The 17,229-nt window shown below is 41.3% G+C and overlaps 1 protein-coding gene across 1 annotated transcript in view; it reads right to left on the reverse strand.

The window, feature by feature from the left end:
- The window catches only part of exoc4 (exocyst complex component 4), a 208,744-nt gene that overhangs the window by 155,550 nt on the left and 35,965 nt on the right, over positions 1-17,229 (reverse strand). Inside the window, exon 8 of the mRNA XM_080421608.1 lies at positions 11,022-11,202. Coding sequence (XP_080277734.1) covers positions 11,022-11,202 — 181 coding nt within the window. The remainder of the gene's footprint in view (positions 1-11,021; positions 11,203-17,229) is intronic.

A 17,229-nucleotide genomic window follows, 5' to 3' on the forward strand; every position in this document is an offset into this window, starting at 1 on the left:
AAAGTTTTAAGTTAACAAGGAAGTGGATAGGAGTCTAGATCTTCAACTAATCATATCTCCTTGGTCTTTCGGTGAATTTTTATTTTTTATTTTTTTCACTTCACGTAGATCTACGCGATTGGCACGTGGCGGCTTTAAAGCGGTTTGCGTAGATCTACGTGATTGGCAGTGAATCAGTTAATGTTCAGAACCGAAGATATCATTATCTGAAGATTTGCAGCTCCATCCACTCTTTGTTTAACTTATAACTGAAAAAGGCTGTATCTCGCTTCCAAAGCACTTTTTTTTTACTTTGAAAAAAAGAAACCAAAACAATTCTGGCACAGTATGAACATATTTTTCTATTTCATTGGCACTGAGTAAGTTAAGGAATCAGACCGTTAAAAGGATCACTGGCTAATAAGCCTTATATGCCTTAATGCATTATGATTGCCAGCCCTATGGAATTCTTATTATGGAATTCATGTTCTAATAAAAAACAACTTAATACTTCCTAAGGTTAATATGAACATCAAAACAATATTTTAAATACTTTTTATTTTGCGACCGGACACTTGCGTGTAATGAGGTGATCTCCGTGAGGACAGGGATCACGGAAAATATTCCAGGATTTTTAAAAGGTAGAGTAAAATCGCTCGTTTGCAATCGCTGGCAAGGGGACAATAGACGATGTTTTAACTCTGGCAGTCAATGAGTTACAATCCTAATCGAGGCCTTAACACCTACAGGACTGTGTGAAATCAGCACACTGAATGGAATCAGTTTGTTATCCATTAATCCTGTGGCTGGTGTTTTGTTTTGGTGTTTTTTTTTTCTTCCCACAGAACATGCTGACTGACATCTCTATGCCTCTGGCTTGTAGTTGAAGCCAACCTTTTGCATTAGGAGGGAAAAAAGTGTCAGTCTACAAATATTGACTGTTGTTCTAAAACTTCAATAAACATCCAAAAGCTCAGATAGAGGTCAAGACTAGCGATCTAGTCTCCATTTCTCCCTCAGGGTTTTAAACCAGAAAGACCGGGAAAGCATCTGTCATTTTAGATTTTAACCATTATCTTATACTTTGGCTATTCAAAAATAGCAGATATACAAGCTTGTAGATCTGCTATTTTTTGAAGAATCATGAAAATGTGTGCAAATCTTTGAATATATATTTTTCAAAGCGAACATTAGTAACTGAAATCTTTGCTGCTGGGGATTCTACAATTGTCTTCTAAATAATAGTTTTTTTAAATAAAAAACGTATGTTGCTATAATCAGTGGTTCCCAAACTGTTTCATGTCAAGGACCCCCAAAATTATATGTATTTGGCCGCGGACCCCCATCTCAAAATATGTTGTTCCAGGGACCACCCAGAAGCACAGATTTGAGTAAAAAATTGTAGCTTTAAAAAATATAAGATTATAATAAGATTTGCAAAAATGTTCACAATAAAAAAAAAAAATGCAGATCTACAAGCTCACAACGCCTCGCACTGCAATTTGGTATTAAAGGGGTCTTAAAAGTCATTAAATTGTACCTTTAGAAATGTGCAGATACCCTGTATACACTTATACTGCATGTTGGTTTGTTTACTGTCGATTGAGAAAACAATGTTAAAATCATCTGGGTATAAATGTGTATATGTGTATAAATATAATGATCATTTTCAATTAAAACTATTTTAATAACTTATATTTTAAATAAATAGCGATGCGAGAGTGCGGTGTAGCTAACAGCAACTTGGGACTTGAGCTCTACTACAGTGTTGTTAGCTAAGCTGTCGCGCTGCAGTGCATAAAGATTTACGGTTTCCCCGGTTCGATCCGGGTTACGAGATTAAACCGGTTCATTTTATGTGGACCGACTGAACCGGTCCGTCATTATAATTGCTGTCCAATTAAAACATAGCCTACAAGAACTGCGCCGACGGCGTCGCGTGTACTTGCCGACGGCGTTAAATCCATCTGCATTAGTAATAAGCAATATGACAACGTGATTAATATTAAATATATTATGTTTTTTTATAAACCGAGTGTGATTCGGTTTTGAATTCAATATCGAACAGGTTTAACATGTTTCATATCGGCAGAGGCTTAGTGGTGCGCTTCTTGCCTTTCCTGGCTTTGCCCTGGGTTGGCTCCCAGAGTGTCAGTTTGCCTGCCACTAGTTGCAGGGTGCCTGACGCAGTGCCCTGCAGGTCTCGTAACATCTATATTCATAAATAATTGTGTCCCGATTCGTAGATTGTTATTGTCATTGCAAATCCTACCAAAACATAAAGGATAATGTCAGAGGCAGGGGGTTGGTTGAGAAGAGGGTTGATATGTATGAGGAATAAATGAGAGGCCTTGATTAAAACATTGTGTGAGGACAGCGACGTGCTGATGTCTGTAACTTCATAATCTAATTAATCCATTAAGACCGGGAACGCATCTGTGTCATTTTATGATTTCTTTGACTTTAAAAAAAATAGCAGATATAGATCTGTTTTTTTTTTTAAATCGTGGAAAAGTCCGATCTGTGCTTCTGAGGGTCCCTGGAACAACAAGATTTGCACACATTTTAAAGAATTTTCAAAAATAGCAGATCTACAAGCTCACTCGGTGCCGCTCTATAAGCTTGTAGATCTGCTATTTTTGAAAAATCATGAAAATGTGTGCAAATTGTGTGCAAAACATTAGTAACTGTCAAACAAATAAATGTCTTAATTTTTCTGAAAAACAATTGTTGCTATATCAGATATCAGTGGTGCTCAAACCTTTTCTTGTCAAGGACCCCCCAAAATTATGTTTTTGGCCGCCGACCCACATCAAAATATGTTGTTCCAGGGACCCCCGAGGAGCAATGATTTGAGTTAAAAAAAATGTTTAAAATATATATATGAATATATGTATTCAAAGATTTCCACAAATGTTCAAGATTTTTCAAAAAGAACAGATCTACAAGCTCATGAGCTCTGTTTGAATAGCCCAAAGTAATCTTAAAATAACACAGATGCGTTCCCGGGTTGAATGGTTTAAAGGGGCATCAGTGTCTTCTGCAGGCTCCCTGGCACTTCAATTCACCTCTTTCTCACCGCTCTGACAAGCCCACAGGAAGGCCTGCATATTTAATTTAAGCTCCCTAGCATATTTAAATAATTCTGGCCATACAGTAGTTATGTGTGTGTCTGCAGAGAGGGCGAAGAGGAGCAGGAATAATGATTAAACATCACCAAAACAAAGCAAAACAAGCAAAGAAGTTGTCAGGGTCCAACTTAGTGAACACACATTACGGCTGAGACCATCAACTATGTTCAGGGTGATTATTCCGTCGATTATTTAATTTAATATTAGTATCATTTCGACTAATCGAACAATCTAGAAGGGCGTCCTCCATTATTTGATTATTAACTCTTTCACTGCCAGATTAAATACATAAATTAATCGCCCACTGCCAGGGATTTTTGAAAAAAAATCGATCTACAAGCTCACAACGCAGTACGATTTAAATCTCATATGTAATTTAGATATTATTTTATAATCTATTAGGTCAATTAAGTGTTGCACCGGTAGTAGATATATTTTTACAATGGATTTTACTGTGTAGAATTACACTTTTGTTTTATTTTTTCTTATTACATCTTTGTATTCTCATCAGATCGCCAGCGGGTAGAAGACTTAATTGAATCCCTAGCTTTGTTTATTTTTTATTTTTGAGTCAAACTTTGGCTCGGTTCAACAGATAAACATTGTGAAAATAGCCAAACCGCATGCTCACAGCTTGTAGATCGGCTATTTCCACATTGTTTGCCTCTTTCTTACGTCCTATTTGACCATGTGGTCAATTTGTTATCAAAAAGGTCTTAAAAGTCATTACATTGTAACTTTAGAAATGTGCAGATACCCTGTATACACTTATACTGTATGTTGGTTTGTTTATTGTTGAGTGGGAAAACAAGGGGGGCTTAACATCTGGGGACCCCCCCAAAAAAAGAATGTGGGACCCTCCTGGGAGTCCCGACCCCCAGCTTGGGAACCACTGATCTACCAGACAGATTGGTAAAAAAAAACAAACATGTTTTATTCATTCATTCAAGTAAGTCCCGGATTGTGGCTTTAAGCGCTTCACGCTAAAAGGGTTGATGTTGCATGGAAATCAGTTCTTTCAGAAGGCAAGTCATCGTCTATCGTCTCTGTCGGGTGGAAACCTCATATGTCCAAAACTTTGGTTTGAGCTTGTAGATCTGCTACTTTTTGATGTTTTTGTGTGACGCTATGGTATGATCAAGTAGGGGCGTTAAATTTACGAGGAACACACAAAAAAGTTTAAGTTGGAGATAAGAGGTTTCTGCCCCCGACAGCGACGCCATCCACCTTCCCCGGGAAGAAGATGCTCATTAAAAAAATGTGATCTGCACTCCGGTCACGAACTGGTGGCCGGACAACAGACGTTGGCGAGCCATCACCCCGGCGAAAGATCACCGCAGAATGTGCAAATGCAGCTTCTAATTAACCGACTCTCACAACCGCCTCAAACCCCGGCGGCCGGGCCGGCAAGGTGAAAGAAAGAGCTGGATGGAAGCTGATAGCGCTATAGTGACAAGCTGTGCCAAATATAGGTCAATTAGCAACCGGCCCCCAATGGGCTGTCACAGTTGCCGGACGCGTTACAAGGTCTTTGACAACAGTGATTTGGTTTGAACTATTGTCCCCAATTACCTGAGAGTGTTGGTCCTTTTTTTTTTATTATCGTTATATAGAGATGATTCTCTGAATTTGTGTACAGAAGAATGAGAACAGTTGTTTTAAAATGTTTTTGGTTTGAACAGCCACAGTCACAGTGTAAAGTTGTAAAACTGACATGTTTTTCTGTCGTTTCTTTTCTTTTTTTCACATACACATCACAAAGTGTGATGCCGGCAGTGGTCTAAAGTAACTAGGCACATTTACTCAAGTACTGTACTTAAAGGGCAAGACCACTTTGGTAGAGGTTTGGGTTGTGTAGTTGCCTTGTCATGATGTAACTCCAAAGGTGGACAAAAAATCTAAAATAATTGCTCCATTGATTAGAAACAAAAAATATGCTCCTCATTGACTTACATTGTACGGTGAAACAGCTCTCAAAGTCACTCTTTTAGCACATAAACGAACAAACAAAGCTGTTTCAGACAATAGAACATCACCAGAATTTTGCCGTTATATTGCCTTAATAAAAATTTTGCCATTTTGATTAAGAAGAAAACCCGGACTGGATCCGGATCTTCAAACAGTAAAATCAACAGGAAGTTGATAGTTTTATTAAAAGGTACTGGGTTTGGTGATGTACTATACTGTCTGAATCAGCTTTGTTTGCGTTCGTATGTGCTAAAAGAGTGACTTTCAGTGTACAATGTAAGTCAATGAGGAGCATATTTTGAATGATCAATTTATAATCAATAAAGCAATGTTTTTTTATTTCTTGTCCACCTTTGGAGTTTCACCATGCCAAGTTAACTACAGAACCTCTATCAAAGTGGCTTTGCCCTTTAAGTACAATTTTGAGGTATTCTTACTTTACTGGAGTGTTTCCAATTCTCAATACTTTATACTTCTACTCCATTACATCTCAGAGGCAAATATTGTACTTTTACTCCACTACAATTATTTGACAACTTTAGTTACTAGTATACTGTCGATTTTAATTATTATTACAAAACGTACATTGAGCACTTCATCCCTATATACCTCGGATATTTGAAAATAGACGATCTACAAGCTCACAACGTGTTTGTGAGCTTGTAGATCGGCAATGTTGGCCCGAAGGTTCACCCCAGAACAGGGTTACTAGGGTTCACGCGGTTCAGTGCGGTCAATCAATTCACATAAAGCACACACTCCACAGAAATCCACTTAACAACAACAAACCAACTCATTTATATAAAGTCGTGTTAAAACTCCCCCATTCAACACCACCAATACCGCTGATTATTTCCTCTGGTGTTTTATAGTTTAAATCGATAGCTGGCCCACACAGGGAAAGGGCTGCAGCGCTGCCAAAAAAACAGGGATTACAACTACACAGTTCTTTTAACCCATTCAACCCCGTGTCATTTTAGATTTGAGCTATAACGATTGTTTTATACTTTGGCTATTCAAACATGACAGAGCTACAAGCTCAAGCTATGAGCTTGTATATCTGTTATTTTTAGAAACATTTAGAAATTTGTGTGAATATTTGAATATATATGTTTTAAAGGGAACATTTGTAACTAAAATCTTTGCTTAATGGGGGTCCCTGGAACTAAATATTTTGAGATGGGGGTCCGTGGCCAAAAATATATAATTTGTACATTTGTAGAATCCCCAGAAGCAAAGATTTGAGTTACAAATGTTCACTTTAAAAATATATGTATATTCAAAGATTTGCAGAAATGTTCACGATTTTTCAACAATAGCAGATCTACAAGCTCATAGCGCGGCACTCGGTGCCGCGCTATGAGCTTGTAGATCTGCTATCTTTGAATAGCTTTAAAGTATAAAATAATGGCTACAGCTAAAATCCAAAATGACACAGATGCGTTCCCGGTCTAAATGAGCTAAAAGAGCTCATGCTCATTTTTGCTGCCTTTGCCCGTACAAGAGAAACCTCCATGTTTCTGTCAACCCCTGTTGTTTGTCTCCTGGCGTGTCAGAAGGAAAGGTCATCGAGGGTTTCTGCTTCCTCTCCAGGTGAGCGGAGAGGAAAAAACTAAAAACAAAAACACACAAACTCGCACAAACCCGTTCGATTTCTTCCATGTGTCAAACACGTGAGCAAAATAAAATATCACGACTGGAAAATGTTTGTATGACCAAGTCCTAATGTGCGATTTGCAGTGGTGTAAAGTAACAAGGCACATTTACTCAAGTACTGTACTTAAAGGTTTCATGACATTCAGTTTTACCACACATTAAAAGTCTTTGTCATGGTCCTTGTGTGTATATAAAGTAACAAAAAAATCCACTCCAGTGATCCATGTTAGGTGTTTTTCTCTCACATTTCTAAAGCCTTTTCAACTGCAATGAAAAAATAAATCTTTGCCTGCGGGTGTCGCTGTTGAGGAATTTTGCCTGTCAATCATCGCCTCTGCTCCGCCCCACCCAAAGGAAAGGATAGGGGAGGGGAGGGGCGAGGAGGAGAGTGGGCGGGATTAATGGCCTGTGACTTCACTGCCCAAGGGCCAAGCTCAGATTACTTTTCAGCCTAATTATTCAGAAAACCCCAGACCACAGAAAATCCACTGAATGTTCAATGTTCAGATTTTTTGGGTGTAATTGAGGTCATAAAACCCCCCAAAAAACATAAAAAATAAAAAAAAGGGAAAATGAATGTCATAGAACCATTACCATTACAATTTCGAGGAATAAGACAAAAGCTAAAAAATATCTATGAATTCAAGTCTCCATGGGGTGACTAATCGATAGATTTTTTTTAAGTAGACCTTTTTCGGGGTATATTGTGGGGGGGAATACAGTTTTTCAGCTTCACCCAGCTGAGTGCTGCCCACGGAGGAGCGTGGAGGGGGAGAAATTAAGGGTTAAGGTTTCCACTTGGCGATATGCAGGCACATATACATGACCACACACACACACGCACACGCACACCTGACTACTATATCAACACCCACCCACGCTATAGTCCCACTAATCAGAGAGCTCAGTTTATCAAACAGTGAGGAGCTTCTATCTGCGACGCCTGCATCATCTCTGCAGTGGCACCGTGCAGAAAGAATGTACAAACAGAGACACCTTAGCAACAGTTGGCACGGCAGCGATGCTTCATCCTCTGAATGGAGGAGGAGGAAGAGGAGGAGCCACGCAAACAAGAGAGAGAGAGAGAGAGAGTGTGGGGGGAGGGAGAGAGATAGGGAGAGAGAGAGGGAGAGAGATTTGCTGTGTTCTTGGTTTACCTGTGATCCTATAGTTTACTGAGGTACTTGTCTCTCTGCATTTGTGTTTACCTTGCATATTGTAGCTCTGCATACGAGCGTCTGCTAAATGCCTACAGTGTAAATTGCAGAGAGGGGAGGGCAGAGAGAGAGAGAGGGAGACAGAGAGTTACAGAGAGAGAGAGAGAGAGAGAGAGAGAGAGAGAGAGAGAGAGAGAGAGAGAGAGAGAGAGAGAGAGAGAGAGAGAGAGAGAGAGAGAGAGAGAGAGAGAGAGAGAGAGAGAGACAGAGAGAGAGACAGCTTTTGACGTGGGATACGGTCCTATGATGAAGTACAAAGCAGGATAAAGAGAGAGGTGGGTGAAAGAGAGTGCTGGGTAAAGAACCCAAGAGAGCGAGAGGGAGAGAGAGAGAGACAGAGAGGAGATTCATTCTGAAGGTCAAAGTCAATGCCATTGGCTGTGTGCTTGATTCAGTGACTAACACTAAGCTGCACGCATGTCCTCCTGTTCTGTTCCTCGCTCTATTTCTTCTGGTTCTGCTGAAAAGCACAATGTGACTGAAGAGCGTGAGACACAGACAACACCACGTTGACCACGTACGTACAGACACACATGGCAAAGATTTGCACACATTTTCAAGATTTTTCAAAAATAGCAGATCCACAAGCTTGTAGATCTATTGTAGAACTATTTTTGAATAGCCAAAGTATAGAATAATGGTTAAAGGCATCGTCTGTCTGTCTGTCTGTCTGTCCGTCTGCATGCGTGGGCGTCTCTGTCTGACTATTGCCTGTTGCACGGTAACTGTGGGATTACAAAGCCGACTGGGATGTACAGAATAAACGAACGACATATTGTTGCGTCACTCTGGGGGACGCAGATATGAGGTTTTACAATGATGAGTCATGTTGTGTTCAGGACATCACACTCATCCTTGTCAACAACCCCTTCCCCCCCCCCCCCCCCGATGAAGTCCCTGAACGTCAAACCGTGACTGACAACAGTGACAGACGGTGAACTCATTAAGACAAAGCGTCTCCCTAAAGGCCCATTTAGACTCCCGTTCTGAGCGGATGCTGCTTATGTGCCCGTACATACGTTTCCCGACACAATGTGTCATTCTTTCACATACTCGGCTGCATACAGAACTCAGTCTGTCTATGTCAGGCTTTCTCAAAGTGGGTGCCGTGTTTTCAATCGCTAGTTTAAAGTCTTTTTTTCAATTATCATGATATGACGTGTTTGTCAATTATGGTCCCATTCATTTTACAGAGAGAGAGACGCAGCTGATGTATACCTCTCCCTACAACGGTGTTGTACTGATTGTATTGTGCTGTTTGTGTATGTTTTCTAAACATTCGGTAGCATTTATTCGGCGTTAAAATCATTTCGGCCGAAAACTGAAAATGTTTTGTTTTTTTACCATTTTTGGCCAAAATGTTTTGGTTGCCGAATATTCGGAGCATCCCTAGTGTAAATGGGCCTTTAAGCTGTTCACGCACATGCACACGCACGCGCACACTCACACGTGTGCGCGGGCGAGCACACACACACACATTATTCAGAGTGTTTTGCAACGCGGGCGCCGGCCGACACGAAGGCCTCCTCGGGGGGGGGCTGCCACAGGTCAGCATAACAGCTGCTCATCTCCTCGACCAATCAACAACAACGGGAGGAACGGAGAAAAAAAAGAAAAAAAAGAAACGGGCATAGACAAACAAACGCCAATTAAGGAACCTAAGAATGAAGCCAGGCAATCAGACTTCCTGTGGGTTTGTGTTGTCACCAGTCCTTGGTGACGGAGCTAGCAGAGACCATCCATCACATTCCAACGGCTTTGGTTCTCTGCTGATTAATTCACTGTAAGCCAAGGTGGATTAACCCATTAAGACCGGGAAAGCATCTCTGTGTCATTTTAGATTTTAGCTATGCTGTATCTACGAGTGTGTGTGTGTGTCAACATTTTTCAAAAATAACAGATCTACAAGCTAGAGTGTCACGCCGCGCTAAAGCTTGTAGAATCTTTGAATATATTTTTAAAGCAATTTTTTAAAACTCATATCTTTGCCTCTGGGGGTCCCTGGAACCAAATATTTTCAGATAGGGGTCCGTGGACACACACATGTCATTTTGGGGGTCCTTGACATGAAAAGGTTTGAGCACCACTGATAATAACAACATACGTTTTTCAGAAAACTGTTAGGATTCAGAAGACATTTGTGTAGAGCCGGCCTCAGGTCTTAATGGGTTAAATGTGTGTTTGAGGAGGGCGACGTGAGGGAAATAAATCAAAGGAGCGACAAAACTAATTGTTGAGACCGAGAGGCAAAGACCTTAACCACTTGAACCCATGCGGCCCTATTCTGTGGGGGCGATCGTTTGACCAAAAATAGCTTTTAAAAAAACGCGTTGCTAGGATGGGAGTGTCGAACGGGAGGAGGAGGACAGAAGCGCGACGTCCTCCCAGTGGGGGCTCCTTACTTGGCAGGTGGGCCAGTAGGATACAACAGCAGTGACAACACAGAAATGTGTCTAAATTGGGGAGAAAAATGGGGTTTGAAATGTTTGGCTACTGAAAATGTTTGAAAAGAAAGAAAAAACATAGTAGAAAAAAAGGGGGCTTATGTGAATGAACAGTGGTGGAAAAAGTACTCTGATATTTTAGCAATACCACGATATAAAAATACTCTGTTACAAGTAAAAGGCCTGTGTTCAAAATGTTACTTGAGTAAAAGTACAAAATATTAGCACCAAAATATACTTATTACCAAAAGTAAAAGTACTAAAATGTTTGAAAAAAGCAGATCTACAAGCTCACAACGTGTCACATCTATAATAGCCTTTCAAATAGCCTATGTATAAAATAGAGCTAAAGTGGTTAATGTATGTTTCATAATATCATAATTCATTATCTGTAAAATAACTAGTAACTAAAGTTTTCAAATAATTGTATCGGAGTAAAAGTACAATATGTGCCTCTGAGATGTAGTGGAGTAGAAGTAAAAGTATTGAAAATTGGAAATACTCGTAAAAAAAAATACCTCAAAATTGTACTTAAGTACAATCAGTACATTAGCTACTTATCACCACTGCTAATACTAACTAAAGTAAGAATGATGAAGATTAGGCAGTGCTTTGGGTTGTCTGACCTGCAGGACCATCTGGATCTTGGCGGAGACGTCGGCCTGCTCGTACAGCTTGATGCCCTCCTCGTGGGCCCCGCCGGGGCTCTGCACCACCATGTGCTGCAGGTGGCGCAGCACCACGCTGTGAGCCCGCGCCACCGCACGGAACTTGTCAAACAGCAGCTCCAGCAGTTCCAGCAGCAGCCTGCAGAGGGAGCCATAGAGAGAGAGAGAGAGAGAGAGAGAGAGAGGAGAGAAGGAGAGGGACATGAGGAGATGAATGTAAAAGAACATCTTTTCATTTCTGCTGTCTTATCAATCTCTTTTTTTTAGTTTTAGGGATGCAACTAGCGATTATTTTCTTGCCAATTATTCTATCAGCATGGAGAAAAAACAGAGGCCAACCGGGTGCTCACAGGAGATAAAAATGTCTTAGAAATGTATTGAAAGGGCTTCTAGGATCAGCGGGAAAGTGTTTTAACTTGACTTCTCCTATTCAGTGGACTGGCGAAAGTGATGGGAGAGAGTGACATGCAGCAAAGGTCGTCGGGATCGGGATTGGCTTCTGTAAAGCGACTTTGAGTACCTATAAAAGAGCTGTATGAATTGTATGTATGCATTATTATTTAGATGTACTTGTTTGTACTCACAATCTGTAGAGTGGTCATTCAAACGACCTGCTACAGCGTACAGTATATAATGCAGCATATATAACTGACCCTGGGCTACCATTTCAGAGCACTTTAAAAGATATCAGAAGCAATGTGTCCAATTTTCATTGACACGGCCCTGCTCAGCAAACACTCAGCCAACACCATTAACGCATTCAATCCGGATAGAATAGATTTATTCAAAAATAGCAGATATACAAGCGTGCCGCGCCATAAGCTTGTAGATCTGCATTTTTTTTTTTTTTATCGTTAACATTTTTGCAAATCTTTGCAAAATATTTTTAAAGCAAACATTTTTAACTCAAATCTTTGCTTCTGGTGGGGGTCCCTGGAACAACACGGGGGTCCAACACGGGTTTTCTAAATCCTAACAGTATGTTGTTATCAGTGGTGCTCCAACTTTTTCATGTCAAGGACCCCCAAAATGTATTTGGCCGCGGACCCCCATCTCAAAATATGTTGTTCCAGGGACCCCCAGAAGCAAAGATCGGAGTTTAGCTTTAAATTTAAAAAAAAATGCTTTAAAACACACATATATATATATATATTTATATATACACACAAAGATTTGCACAAAATTAATGTTTGCGATTTTTCAAAAATAGCAGATCTGCAAGCTTATAGGTGCCGAGCAATGAGCTTGTGTATAGATCTGCTATTTTAGAGTAGCCCAAAGAAATGACACGGATGCGTTCCCGGTCTTAATGGATTAACCAAGCCATCATCACAGAGAACTTGGCTTGGCTGTTGTTAAAAAAACCCGATAATAGTGCGTTCCCCCCACTCCAACTCCATAGAACAGCTTCCTCTCATCATTAGTGTTAAATGGCAGTGGGCTGAAGGAGGAAGCAGGGCCGGCAGTAACTAAACTGACCTTCTGAGTCATCGGGGACACGGGCGCCACATCCTAGCTATAGGAACTGACCACTCTGGCGATGGCATTATCGACGCTTACATGCTTTCATATGGGACCCCTGACACTTTCAGAGCCTAGGTTTTTGAACCACAACAAGGCCGAGGTTTTCTATATTAAAGTAATACTAGGTAACTTTTTCAAAAAAACTAAAGTATCTTTTGTGAGTGGCAAATGTTTCACAACACCCATTCCATGATTTTCCCCCCCTGAAAGCCTTTTATAAACATATTTTCTATTGAAAGTGGACAGGGGGCGTCTTTCTCGCGAAAATGACATCATCCGGCCGGAAAACGGAAACGGAAAACACCCCCATATTTAGCAAGCAACGATTTCACTTAAAAATGTTCGCTTTGAAAAATGTATATGTTACAGGTAGATTGGCATTCCAGGTAGAATGGAAAATAAGCGCTTGTTTTCACCGCCCGTCCGCCCCCCAGGCAATTCTGTAGAACCAACGCCAGAGGGCAATGCAAGCCACACCACACACGCACGCATGCACACGCACACAAACGAGCACGCACACACGCATACGCGCACATGCACGCGCGCGCGCGCGCACACCCGCGAACAAGGGGGCGAGACTGAGGAGGCGGGGCTGGCGGGCTATGTTAGTGCAGTGAGTGGCAGTTGGGGCAAACCATAGCGGGGCAAACGCAGTCCCCACAACATCATTTACTATTCTGTGCCTATCGGTACATAACTCGGACGGCGCTTAGTCGACTAGGAGACCATCGGCCGGTCGTCGCGGGCACTCGCGCCTGGAGGCGCTCGGGCGCGACTCCTTGGCCTCAAGGTCTCCTGAGCCGGCGCGCCTCCGTCATGGTCCAGAACTATACTTTATCGGCGAAAAAAAATAGTCCGCGGTTGTTTGAAAAAGTAATGTCCCGAGCGGGAGTCAAACCCAGACTCCCAGTGGTAGTGGATGGGGAGTCCAATGATTTTCGAAGTGCGCCACTGAGGCCAGTAAGTATGTATATTCATGTTGTGTTCTCGTCGTCCTCACATCGCACTTCCAATCTACCTGGAATGCCAATCTACCTGTGACATATATATTCAAAGATTTGCACACATTTCCACGATGTTTAAAAAAAATAGCAGATCTACAAACTCATATAGCACTGCACGAAGTAAACTGCTGAAATGGTTATTATAGCAATTTCCACCCCAGGTCCACGTTCCATTCACCCAGTTATAAAGTCACAGAGATGTGTGCCTCCTTACCTTTCCATTAACCCATGCAATCTGGGTTGCTATTTGTTTTTTTAAATCGTGGCACACACACTCATACAGTATAATACATATAGCTCAAATTTTTAATGACACAGACGCTTTCCCGGATTGAATGAGTTAAAGAGGAAACAATGGCTGTATTAACCCATTAAAGGAGAGTGCCGGTCATTTTAGGTTGTATGTTTGATGTGTCGCTAATCACAATCACGACATGACGCTGGTTGCTGGTTTCTCTCACAAAATCTGGCACACGCCAGGTTCTGTGAGAGAAACAAGCAACCAGCGTCATGTCGTTCTGCATTAGCGGTAGCTCATGCGGGACATTCAGCGCATGTTTGAGTATCATGAGACTCCACGGTGAGTAGTAAGAGAAAAAAAAAAACTTAGCAATAGACGATTTTCACTCTTACACACGTCTCCCATTATGCCGCTGCAAGGGGTCTGCAGAATGGACAACAGCTAGGGGCAGATCTGGAAATATTCAACGTTCCTTTGTATGTTGGTGAGTGATTAGCGACACATCAAACATACAACCTAAAATGACCGGCACTCTCCTTTAAGACCGGGAACGCATCCGTGTCATTTTTTTATTTCTTTGGCTATTTAAAAATAGCAGATCTACAAGCTCGTAGCGCGGCACCGAGTGCCGCTCTACGAGCTTGTAGATCTGCTATTTTTGAAAAATGTGTGCAAATCATTGAATATATATAAATTTTTTAAAACAAACATTTTTACCTCAAATCTTTGCTTCCCTGGGACAACATATTTTGAGATGAGGGGTCTGCGGCCAAAAACATATAATTTTGGGGGTCCTTGCCATGAAAAAGGTTTGAGAACCACTGATAATAGCATTTTTAAAAAAAAAACTGTTGGGATTTAGAAGACATTTGTAGAACCCCCCAGAAGCAAAGATTTGAGTTGCAAATGTTCACTTTAAAAATATATATATATTCAAAGATTTGCACACATTTTCAGGATTTTTCAAAAATAGCAGATCTACAAGCTCAAAGCGTGGCACCGAGCTATTTTTGAATAGCGAAATAAATCAAAAAATGACACAGATGCGTTCCCGGTCTTAGTGGGTTAATTGTATCTGGCGATGAGAGTGAAGTGCACTTCATTTCAGGGGAGGTACAACTAGCGATGTTCAGATATAAGAGCACTTACAGTGCAATGATCCTGTGGTTTGTCTAACATTGTTCCTGTACTCTCTTAACTTTACACACAAACACTATTTCATGAATTAGTATCTCATCCCATGGTGCTAAAACCCCTCGGTTAATTCTCCTATGTGTGCAGGTGAGTAGATCAGTGATTCCCAAACTATGGGTCAGGACCCCCAGGGGGGGGTTCCCAAATGATTTTTTGGAGGGGTGGTCCCCAGATATTTAGCTTAAAGGGGTAGTTCACCCCCAAAATAACTTTTTTTCTATTGATTACTGACCATCTGGAGCCTTGAATTCATAGATATTTTTTTGTTTTTGTCACATTCCTAAGCCAATAATTTGATTATAATAAATGTGTCCCCATTGATTCCGGTAGGAGACACAAATGCATTTGTGTCTCCTACCGGAATCAATGGGGCTAAATTTATTATAATCAAATAATAAAGGAAGGAATGCGACAAAAACAAAAAAATATCCATGAATTCAAGGCTCCATGGGGTGAGTAATCAATAGAAAAAAAGTTATTTGGGGGGTGAACTACCCCTTTAATGTGCAACATTGTTGTCTCACTCAACGGTAAACAAACCAACATACAGTATAAGTATATACAGGGTATCTGCACATTTCTAAAGTGGCAAGTTAACGACTTTTAAGACCGTTTTAATACCTCTATAATTAATGAAATAAACTACGGGTAATAATAAGAACATTACTAAAGTCAAAAGTAACCAACGAACTATACTTAAAAAAAAATGTCAAACATTAGCAAACAAATTCAAAATAGCCAAACTACAAACTTGTGAGCTTGTAGGCTATTTTCACAATATTTATCTATGGAACAGAGTCAAACTAAATGTAATGCCTCAACTCCTAGAGTTCCTAGTACTTGTCAGGGTGGGAGGGGGGTCCCCAGTTCAAATGTGATTTAAAAAAATGGGGGGGGGGGGGGGGTCACGTCCTGAAAAGTTTGGGAACCCTTGGAGTAGACAGAATTACACTTCCAAAATAAAGCTGCATACAGTGTTTTTTTTTGTGGTGGTTTTGTGTTACATTTTCTTCCTGGATGCTTCCAGCTAAACACTGAGCTGCATTGGCAGGTTGCGGTCCCTCGGTGAACCGCCCGCAGATGTTTTGAACAATTAACCCATTCAATCCGGGAACGCATCTGTGCCATTTCAGATTTGAGCTATAACCATTATTTTTTATACTTTGGCTATTCAAAAATAGCAGCTCTACAAGCTCGTAGCGCGGCACCGAGTGCCACGCTACGAGCTTGTCGATCTGCTATTTTTTTTAAACCTTGAACATTTTGTGCAAATCTTTGAATACATTTTTTTTTTTTAAACAGCATTTCTAACTCAAATCTTTGCTTCTGGTGGGTCCCTGGAACAACATACTGTATGATACCACTGATATAGCAACAATAGTTTTTCAGAAGAATTAAGACATTTGTTGAGACATCTGACAGTTATAAATGTTCGCTTTAAAAATAGATATAAGATTTGCACACATTTTCATGATTTTTAAAAAATGGGAGAGCTACAAGCTCTTACAGCAGCGCGGCACTCAGTGAGCTTGTAGATCGGCTATTTTTGCTGCTTTGCTATTTGAGATGCGTTCCCGGATTGAATGGGTTAACGGCATCTGTGAACGACCGCAGGGTCCACCCGGGGCCGACGCAAAACATCTGGAGCAGCTTTGTTTCCAGGGGAGGCAACTAGGATGCATCCCGTGTTATTTACATAAAGACAAACTGAGGCGAGTCTTTAACTGCAGACCAAGATCATTAGGAACTGGAAAGAAGGGGCATATCGCCACCAGGTCGGGTGGCCTACCCTGGGCTGTGTAAGAGACGTGGGCTGCAGCCATCAGGGAGCTTTTGGAGGTTGTGCTGTATTAGAGGAACCAACAACAAGCAATTCCAATTCGGGGTTTGATTGGATGTTGAGTTCATGGTATATGCCGTCAGAGCGGCTAAAGCGGGGCGCATGATGCTACCATTTTCGGTGGTCACCTTATCACCGCGGTGGTTTGAACACTACAACATGACGTCACTGATAAGCCACTCACTGCTCACCCTGCCACATGTCTCTGCTTTTACTGACCGACATCACCTTATCACCGCTGGCTCGCTGTATTGGTTCTGAAAGCAACAACCCTGCAACAGACCCCGCGACAACCCTGCAACGGACCCTGCAACAGACCCTGCAACGGACTCCTGGGGGTCGAGGGCCTGTTTCCGGGGTCCG

This window comes from Gymnoscopelus braueri (assembly GCF_963280865.1).
Source record: "Gymnoscopelus braueri genome assembly, chromosome: 23".
Classification (NCBI taxonomy): Eukaryota; Metazoa; Chordata; class Actinopteri; order Myctophiformes; family Myctophidae; genus Gymnoscopelus; species Gymnoscopelus braueri.